This window comes from Frankliniella occidentalis, unplaced genomic scaffold (genome assembly GCF_000697945.3).
Source record: "Frankliniella occidentalis isolate FOCC.00 unplaced genomic scaffold, Focc_3.1 Scaffold360, whole genome shotgun sequence".
Classification (NCBI taxonomy): Eukaryota; Metazoa; Arthropoda; class Insecta; order Thysanoptera; family Thripidae; genus Frankliniella; species Frankliniella occidentalis.
In genome coordinates, this window is record NW_026267483.1 from 125,254 (window position 1) to 136,143 (window position 10,890).

Below are 10,890 nucleotides of genomic sequence, written 5' to 3' on the forward strand. Positions count from 1 at the left end.
AATGAGTCATATTCATGATGACTCACCTGTACCGCGTGCTGACGCATCGTATGTCCTTATCGGTGCACCGCCAGATGCTGAACTTGGGAATTCCACACCTCTACTGTTTAGCAGTGTTGTCATCTAATTCTGGTTCTGGTTTCACCTTAGCAGCGGAATAGTCCAATAACGTGCAAAATGTCGCGCAGTACGGGGGCGCCCCAATTGTCCGAACCTAATGTATCTATTTTAGTAAATAAAATAACTGAAGTAGTTAATTACATAATGTTATTTTATTTAGTGTCAGTTGTTGAAATAAGAGCTAAAACAGGTACAGATAACATCAGGAGGGCAAGCGAAGGTGCCTAACTGCAGTTCCGGGTTCCGGGCCTGGAAAAGGGTAAGGGAAATAACTTACGCTATTTCACTAACTTAAGTAAATTAACTTATATTTGAATAAGTCTTTGTTCGCGCAACGCCGTCGAGCGGCTGGGGTGCGCCAAGACTCTTGGATCTGTTCGGCTCGGCAAGGCCAGCCTTCGGTGTGTCAATGCCAAACACCCCAGTGGAACGCCAGGTTAATAATGAATTCTAATATTATATTCTAAAGCTTTGCAGTTGATAAACATTACAGGTTGGGGAAGCAGGTAAATATAAACAATACAATCAAAGTATCAATAGATAAAAAGAATTGGATTAACAATATTTTCTAAAAACAGGCATTAACAACCATGATTAAGAAACAATGTAACAATTGGTAATGTGAAGAACGGAAGTACCCAACAGAAAACGTAAATGGAAGTAACTAATACACCCTTTTGTTTTTCACAGGTGCAAAGATCAAGAACAAACCTGGGCAGTTCGAATTGGTTAAAAAGCACATCAAAGACTTCTCAGGAAAACAACGTTTTTACAACACTATGTCAATGAATTTTCAATTATTTAAATTCGCAGGTTCAGACAGATTGATGCAGAATACTGAATATAAAATATCGCAGAGGATAAGCAACAAGCAAGGTAAGCTAACATACAATTTTGTACAACGTTTTGTAGTTGTAATAATCGACATCCAAGTATTTGTTTCAGCAAGATGGCACAGAGTAGTAATAATCAACCAGCCAAGTAAAAACAGCAGAATTAATATTGTTGTAACATCAAAGAATTTATAGTTAATTAATGAAGAAATGGGTATTTAAATGGCTTGTTAAACGGACAGCTAATGTAAACAATAAGGTATGGCAAAGTCTTAGAATGTAATAGATTTCACGACACTCAAAGAATCATTAAGCGGGCAAGAACATATCTCACAGCATTCAGGGCGCAAATCAGTCAGTGCAAAAATCAAACAAGGCAAACAAACATTGTATACAAACCATGTAACAATTAATAAAGAGCACTGTCAAACATTCAACAACTGGGCACACTACAATAAGTGTGGATACAGAGTTCACGAAACGCAAGGATGATTTTCAGGCAAGGCGTGATTTTTCACGCCAGGCGTGATTTTTCACGCTTCGTAAGCTTCACACAGCCAATCAGGAACCGACTTTCATCACGCCTAGCGCGAAAATCACGCTCGCGTTTTGGGAACTCTGTATCTACGCTAAGGGGCCGTTCACAAATTACGTCACGCAAATTTCGGGTGGTTTTGACTCCCCCCCTCCCCCACGTCACGCGGCTAACCTAACCTTCTAATGCTTTTAGGATAGGACCGTCACGCGGGCAGAGACCCCCTCCCTCCCCTCAGATGCGTGACGTAATTTGTGAACGGCCCCTAATGAACCCAACAAGACGTTGGAAGAACATGTATACTTTGATATCAGGAACACTGCCGAAAACATTAGGTAAGGGGCGTCCCCCAAGAGGAATAAGTCATAATAATTGCAAGAGCAAGAAACGTATAAATTTAGGCGTCAACAAGCCCTCTCATAAAAGAAAATAATAATCAGATCACTATAACCAGTGAGAATTAAGGAGCATCGAACAAAAATCGAGCACAATAGCAATAAGTAACCCATAAACGAGGGATTGCAAAATGCATCATTGAAATACAGGCAGGCGTTCAGAAACGAACGTACACGTGCAAAGCACGGACAGTGCTAAGCTTCTAAAAACAAATACAAATTACAGAAGTACAACAAATACAAATTTAAATAAACCCTTGGCCAAGGAATAAATGAATAAAAGAGTGCACTCACCAATGAGGCCTGTGCGGCGGCGCTGCTTCCAGCTCCTGCCGCTAGGGCGCAGCACGCTCTAAGACCACTATGAGCAATAAACCGGTCAGGTGCGCCTATCAGGTGGACCATACACGTTTGAAACCAACAATAACTTGAATAGGATTACTTTTCAAGTGAAAGTACGACTTGATGTAATTGCAAAATCTAACCCAAACGCCTATTTTAAGCGAACGATTTCTCATAGTGGACTCGGAGCGTGCTGCGCCCTGGCGGTCGGAGCTGGAAGCAGCGCTGCTGCTCAGGCCTCATTGGACGTACTCACGCGTGGTATTAGAACGCTCACCAGGAGGAGACGAGTTTCTGACCGTGTCGCGCTCCGCAGTTCCACTCGGGAAAACACAAAGAAAAGGGCGTCCATCAGGCACCTTGGAAAGCGGTCCGAAAACAACGTCACGCCGGCGGGGCGGCACCCACCGGAAGTTTCCGACGCGGACGAGGGACGAAGAACAAGATCTTCTGTACGGCCCACGTGGTGAAGATGGTCATGGTGAAATAAGTGGCAGCAGGGGCTCAGAGGCAGGGCGATGGGGTGTACTAGCCCATCACGGGTCAGCCAGCGCTCAAACGTACGGTAGACTCCCGAGCACTGCCACTACAACATAGCTAAAATGTGTCAATGGTCTTCCAAGGAAATATCGCCCAATAAAGATCTTATTCTGATTCAAAACTCCCAAATGTATGTCTTCTGTTATTCATTTCCCTCAAACATCATCAAAATGACAATTAAACACTGTTTCGTGATCGACTATAATGTTTCTGGGTGGTGACGTGATCTGCATCTCACGAAAACATTTTGTATACGAACAAGCAGACAACAGCAGATGACACTTGGAAAAGTTCGTGACAGCCGCACACACGTGTACATGTTTTACTTTAATTTACTGTTGGAAGTTGTGGAAAACCATGCCACATCGCTGCTTTGTGAAGGGATGCCACAGCAGCGATTGTGGTCCCGTTTAAAAATAATGTAAAGCTCCACAAATTTCCCACAGATGTGGAGAGGTAAAGTAGTCAATCAAGAGCCACACATGAATTACTGGTTTGCGATATATTTTCAAACAAGCACAATGACAATCACAAGTAATTTCAATTGCAGTCGTAAAATGTGGGTGATGTTGTTAGGGAATGAAGAAAACCTTGAGATTGACTCCACAAAATTAATTTATCGGTATGTTTGTAGGGAGCATCTTTTACCTTCACAATATTTTAATAAATTCATGACGACCCTGAAGAGAATGGCCTTTCGAGACCAAAACTTGCCTCCAGCCCTCTCCTCTGCAGTTATGCTGAAATATCCAGTGACTTCCACAACACAGCATGAACTAGGTAACATATTTTGAAAGGGACATTCATCACATAACTTCTTATCTTTGGACATGCAGTCACAGAACCAGTTTGTTTTTCAGCTGCTGAGAGTACTACAGGTCTGCCAGAGAGGAAAAGATCACCCTCCCCTGGGCCCTGTCCAACAAAAGGTTGCCTCAATAATTTACACACAGTAATAATTATAAAACAGTAGATACATGTTTGTTTACTTGCATACAATTGGTGTTCACAGCAAAGCGCGAGGGGGCCACCACTCCTGAAATCATGTGTACGCCCTCCCTGAAATCCTCCCGAAATCATTTGAAATCCACCTGCAATCATGAAATCATGCGTAATCGGCCAGCAAATTTTAGTCTGAAATCCTTAGAAGGTCATGTAAAAACCGCCGGAATCTTGTGAAATCCGCCGAAATCCGGTAAAATCCGCTGAAATCATCTGTAATCCTTCAAATCAGACATAATCTGCCGGCAGGTTTTAGCGTGAAATCTTCTAAAATAATATGCGAAATCCGTGAAATCATGTGAAATCACGCAATCTTTGCAATCATGTGTACATCCAAAGAGAGAAAGGTGGCCCCCTCGGCAAAGCGTCTGGCGAGGGAAGACCTCTCAGGTGACATAACTGCTGCTCCTGTCAACGTGCCAGATGTTCCTTCTGCTCCTACTGAGCCTGATGTCTAGATAGAGGATTCAGTTTTAGAACTGACAAGACCAGAGGCAGCTGGACTGAAAACACCAGAGGCAGTTGGTTAGTTTAAATTTGCACAAAGTTTTGGGACAATCACAAGGGGATTTACTTAAATCGACACTTGAAACGTACAAGCACGGAGTTCGTGGAGTCTCCGTATAAACCCGTAGTTCCAGGCAGATCCGTACAGACACGCAGTTCAGCGGGTCCCCTTATAACGTCGTAAGTGCTTGAAAGTCACTTCTGAGGTATAGCGCTTCAAAGTTTTAGATTTACATTGCGCCTTATGGCCGGCTGGATTTTCAAACCAGAATTACTCTTGAACTAATTGACATATCGAAATGCGGTTTTCGCTGATCGATAGCCATTGGTTTCCTCTATCCGACGCACGTCATAACTCGAAATTTTCAAAAACCATACTTACGACGCTATACGGCGGCCTGCTGAACTCCGTGTTTGTACCGAGCCCCCGCGAACTGCGTGTTTATACGGAGCCTCCACGAACTCCGTGTGTATAGGTTTCAGGTGTCGAAATGTGAAATAGACAATGAGAAATAGTACAGTCAAAATGTCACTGCAGACTCATTTCACCATTCCTTCTGGATAGAAGCTAGACGGAAGCTATCCAAGTGGGTTTTTATTAGAAAATCCACTGGTGGTCACCATGTTCCAACCTGCATTTTAGGTTTCATTGAAAGTCTGACTGGCCTGGGGCTTGTGTGGAACAAACTAAAGTCGTTAGGTTGTGACACATTAATACTGAGGTACACCAACCAAGACCCTCTTGAAAATTACTTTCGGGGACTGCGCTCGAGTAATGGCAATAATACGGATCCTACTGTTCCCCAACTCAGATGCGAAAACAGCAATCGCATGTAACATCCTATCAATTGGTATCCTATCAATTGGTAGAAAGGGGAACTGTGAAGATGATGCTTGTGACTTCCTGGTGCAGCTGGAAGCAATGTTAAATGAAGCCAGCAGTGAGATGGAGGGTCCTCAGGGTCCCGAAGGATCATTCCTCCAGAGAGGACATCGCCCTGCGCAGCAGCCCGCACCAACAGCAACAAACAAGTTTATGAGACCGACTCAATCATTGAACTGTGCTACAATTTGTAGTAAATTATTAATTTCTGTACACCGCTGTGAACAATGTACGAAAGGTTTATGAAGACTCCCAAGACTTTGTACTTCAGTTGCTTCAGGAAACTTCTTCAGATAAGCCTTCTCCAAATGTGACCAAATTTTTATATAATGGCTCAGAAAGTTTAAGACAAACAGTGGCAGCAAGTAGGATCCAAAGTTGGCATAAAGGCTATTGTATCTGATTTCCTTGCAGGACTTATCAACTGGCTCACCTGCAGTCCACACAAGGATCACATTAAAACTTGTCCCCTAAACATGGTTGTTGTGGGAATATTTCACTTAAAGTGCAAGCAATACAACACGTCAGTACGGGAGAGGCGAGTGAAGCAGACTAGGCAGGAAAAGCTATCTAATAAATCAAAAAATGTTGACGTTGATCGGGATCTTGATGAAATCATCATTTAATTGATTGCATTTCATGTACTTACAGACTCAGAACAGCCACCTCAATTTGCTACGACTAACCCCGTTTGCTCAGTCCAACCTCTGAAAACTCGAGAATATGTAAGTTACTTTGTTATGATAAAATACTCCAACATTAGCACATATTCAAATTATTGCAAACCTAAAATACATATCTTGATTTCCAGGTGTTGTCTGTTGTCACTAAACCTGAGAGATCTCAAAATCTTGACGAAGTCGTGGGGGTTGAACCGTTACTCGGGATTGAACAAGGAGGGTTGCTTGAGAACATCTAGAAAATTTAGAAAAATGACGAAAGGGAATAAATTTCTCCTGTCTCCAAAATTTACGGAATCAGCCGGTTGCCATTCATTCCAGTGACCTCCATGTAACCCAGAATATCTACTGCATTCAACCATGCTTTATAACCACCTCCACACTATTCCTCTTTTCTTTTCTCAGCCGATACTGCACTTTTCCACCACAAGTTTGTTTTGTTCCCTTGTCCCGCGGTGGCGACAGGTACACACACACGAGCGCGAAAATGGGTAGTTTCGTCGAAAAATCTAAATCAAGAATCTATCTTGAAAGCAGATGATACAAATTTAAGAATAGGGCTGTTTTCTAATTTTCCCTCATGTTTAGGTGTAATTTTTTTATGGCTGCTTGTTATTACTTGCAATTTTGTAATTCGGCGTACTACGTTAATGAGATGAGGGCAGAGCAGAGCGGCCGGCGTCGGGGGCCTTTACATCGATACTAGGCGACACTCGGACAGCCACTCACTGATTCCCCTAGCGCCAAATAAATTGTTTTCTGGTCTCTGCTTGGTTCTCTGTCCTTATCGAGAGTTAAAGCAAGCTGACACCTTAGAGTTACTTATATATTCTTTGTGTTTAGTCAAAAGGTTTTAAAGGTATCATCTGCTAAAAAGCACTCTAGCGCCCAAACGGTGCAAGATAGAGCCAAACGGACAAAAGTTGCGGTCAAAGGGTTTTACTTTCACGAGTTACCCCTTAGGAGATCATAATATGAATACTTTTTGCCTACTTTTTGGACTAACAGCTATTTCTTTGTTACCCCCTTTCACCCCCTTAGGGGTGGTTGCCAGGATTTGCACCAGGCGTTGCGTTCTCCAGTAGTGACTCCTAAGATACCCTGAAATTTGTAGACCTCTAGCTTATCTCCTTCCTCTTACACGGACGACAGACAGACGGACACAAGAGCAGTTGCGTAAGCCCGCTTTAATGTGTTTTAAAAGCAGAAGGGCGGGCTAAAAATGAAAAATAATCAGCTGGGTGGTGGCCACAAGGCAATGCATGTTCCAGCAGTGTTCGGTAAACGGCACCGGAAGCACACTAGGACGAAAACGGAAATTTAGAGTCAAAAAAGTCTAGAGCATTCGGATTGGTACCAAAAGTCGTACCCAAAGATTTTAGAGTCTGCTAAGCCACTTTTTTTGTCCGTTGGCACCTCCAGGGTCACCATGGGGCCCTGCAGTCATCGTCGAGGACATCGTAATGCCGCCGTTGACGTCCATTGTCAAAATTGGTACCCAGCGGTATTCGGGTATTCTGAAGCCATTCCCGGGGCTTTTTTTGCAATTTTTGTGGGTCTGGTATATCTTTTTGACGTCCTGGAAAAGCTCATGAAGTCCACAAACGGAGTAAAAGGTGAAGAAAATTGGAAGTTTTTAACCGTTACTTAAAATCAGGGTATATTTTATATATTGCAAACGAGACGATTAAAAATATGTGTGTGTACGCTCTGTAGCTCTTCATGCAAGGACCATTCAATTCGCGACAGGACGAAAATGCCTGCGTTTGTTTGGTTGGGTTATCTTAGGTTACTATGGGTTAGCGATTTTCCTTATCAGAATCGTGCATTAGGTCTGTCTCAGTCTAACTTCATCGAAACCTAACCCAAAATAACCAATGATAACTCATTGTAACGTAAGTTTGCACCCCTTGTCAAAAAAGAGTTTTTTGCTCCTTTTACTGCCATTGTGAGAAAGACCCGCTACATTTCGCTACACGTGACAATATGGCCCTGAAATTACGTCAGGTCAACTAGCCTCTAACGGTAGACCGTCCACCGCTTGCAAAAAGTTTCTTGAATTTTGGAGCACCGGGTCTTAATCGATTCTCTATCGAAAACTAAGAGTTACGTGTCTCGGCGATTTTTGATTTTTGAAAAATTAGACAGTGCGCCGCCCTCTTGAAGTTTTGACATTTTTCCCAATTACCTAAAGTTCTTCAAATGCTTATAAAATCGGCCCCAATCGCTCAATTTCGACGGGACAGGTCTCTTTGGATTCAGTAAATACCAAGGAACAAGAAAATGCCCCCCCCCCTCCCTGAGCCCTCTGGGGTGTGTTGCCTGTCCTCAAGGAAGGGGGTCTGAAATGAGCCAACTCAGTCAAAACGGTCCTTTTTTCGATGGTTTCCGTCCTCTTGCATGGATTGAGTCGTCATCCGAGGACGTTTTAATGGCCGAATAAGTTGGTATGATGTGTGTCTATGCAGGAACACCGGCGACCGAGTTTTGTCGGTCCGACCTAGCGGTGGACGGTCTACTCTAACGGTCACGGAGGTGTTCACCAGTATTTGCATCTTAACAAGAGTTCAATATTGAACGAAAGCAGTAGGGCCAAAACCGTAAAAGTGAAGCTCGTGAGACTCCTTGGACCTATCTCTTTCCAACAATATCATATTCAAAAGCATTATCTTCTCGTAATTAGCGTAAATTCTGGCTTTTTCGGACCCCTTGCACAGTTCGAGCAAAAGTATTTAATTTTGACTGATTTTGAGGCCTATTTTTGCACTGAAATCGGCAACACACGTGTCTGACAAGAACGGGAGAAAGAGCTTTGGTCCTTTCTGAACAGCACGGTTGGCTGAACTCTAAACTCACTCTAAAGAAATCACCTTTATGACCCTAAATTTCCTTTTTCGCCCCAGTATGGGACGGTGTTCCCACGAACAACCCACTTCTACGACCAGATCAAAGCCATTTGGTTCCACTGAAAACGGGTTGGCGTCTTTTGACACCAAAACATTGGCGTCTTATGACGCCAAATTTTGGCGTCCTATGACGCCATATTCTTAAAGACGCCAAAATTTGGCGTTCTATAGAGGACGCCAATATTTTGGCGTCATAAGACGCCAACCCATTTACAGTGCGGTTTCCGTAGCTAACCCTTTTTTCCGCGGTCACAAGTCGACTAAACTCTTTTCAGATGTCCACAATTTTTAGTTGTGTCATTAGGAAAAATGAAAAGGGGTCTAAGTCGATTAACTGTTTATACAGTGTAGCGTGTTGAGTGCAGGTCACCAACATGCCTAGTCAGTATTTTTAGTGGCTTCGTTCGGGTGATTATAGATGTCGTTCTTTGAATTGCTATCAGGCATTTGAGCACAGATGGACGTAGTATAAAGGAACGTCAGTTTCTTCCGGCGGCACAAAGCCGATCTGCTGACAGCTCACGATGGCGCTGAAGTTTGTTGTCCTGGCCCTTGCCATAACCACCGTAAGTTCCACGCTTATGAGAAAAGGGTCCTTTGTATTCATTTTAATTTCTGACTAGCGAAGCATTCGGTAATAGTATAGAACAGTGACTCAGAGCCGATTAGTCACTCTTCTATACCATTGGAAAGGGCTTTTTGAGAATAATCCCGAACACTTTCAATTTATTGGCGCTCTAGTCTGGTTTACCGGAAAATTAAATAAATATACGTCGCCGCTCTTCAGGCGGACTTTGAACACGACAGAATAACTTACGTTTACGGCTAGTCCTGACATTGATCGGGCCGGCTGGGTTTTTTAAAATATTGCTCATGGATCAAAGACTACGCCTGATTCAAAATATTGGCATAGAAGAGTGACTCATCGGCTCTGAGTCACTGTTCTATACTATTACCAAGCGTTCCTTAAATGTAAATGAAATCTCAACAATGGAGGCATGATGTGTTAGGTGAGAAAGAAATCGTGCGTTAATACTTAAATAGGTCTCACCTGCAAGGGAGGGCTTTACGCGGTGATACAGTCAGATTTCAATGGTGCTTGAAAGCGTTGTTGTTTGCACCCCTAGATAAGGCTTGGCACTGGTTTTAGCAGGCTGTAAAGGGTCTATAGGGTATTTTATGTGAATTTCAACAAAAATTCCACTAATTCATTGGTTTCTTGACGTCTTTACATGCGCATGTCTGCAGAACCATTTGGGCTACAGTGCCTGGATTTTGCAGGAAATAATCTTCCAGTGAGCACTTTCCATAAAAAATATTTTAACAAAATCAGTGGTGGTCACCAAAAGGTTCCAGGGATCGTATAGCTTACTCTTCTGGGCCACTCTTTGCGACCCTTTTCGACTTCGTTCTCATTTTCTACGACTCTAGAACGTGCCGAGTTAGGATTTTCCTCAAAATCTGGGCGCTGTAGCTCAAACTGTTCTGGAGATGTGTGATGTAAAGTTGATAAATAACATGCAATATATTTGGTCAATTTTTAATTAATTGCATTTTTAGTCAAGAATAAAATATGATATCAATAAATTGAGATCTTTATTACCAACCCTTTCAAGTCAGAATGAAGGACAGGTGGGGTTACTAACACACGCCTGAATCGAGAAAAGCTAATGTCAGTAAAAAGCAGAGCGTACGACCAAGGCTTTCATTAAAAATCGGAAATTAACATTTATGTTCATGTGTGAACACTTATGCATGCTGTGCTGCTTACAACTGCAATATCAGACGTTATAATAGAACGGCCTATGATATGAATATAATTTCAGTGACTAACGACTGCTTTTCTTTTACAGGTATCCTGCGCACCTGGAGCACGCGTTAGTATTCTCCTGATGCTTTTATGCACTTACAGCAAAATTGGTTATTAGGCTGAGATACAACTATTTATAGTGAGGGGCAAATTGTTGACTGATTGCCATTCACAAAGATCGTCCGATCTTGCAACTACGCGTATTTGTCCTCCACCCTCCCACGTTCTCATTTCCTCACGGAGTCGTTTAAGTAGAATTTCAAGCAAACGGAATATGGATTACAAACTATCCGTAATACGAATGTGGATAATTTGATCCGTATGACAAACATGCCTT

General features: G+C 42.7%; 1 protein-coding gene across 1 annotated transcript in view; it reads left to right on the forward strand.

Annotated features, from left to right (window-relative positions):
* Positions 1-9,159: 9,159 nt before the first annotated feature.
* Positions 9,160-10,890, forward strand: part of LOC113214488 (uncharacterized) — a 4,800-nt gene continuing 3,069 nt past the window's right edge. The window contains exons 1-2 of the mRNA XM_026433854.2: positions 9,160-9,309; positions 10,597-10,620. Coding sequence (XP_026289639.1) covers positions 9,268-9,309; positions 10,597-10,620 — 66 coding nt within the window. The 5' untranslated portion in view covers positions 9,160-9,267. The remainder of the gene's footprint in view (positions 9,310-10,596; positions 10,621-10,890) is intronic.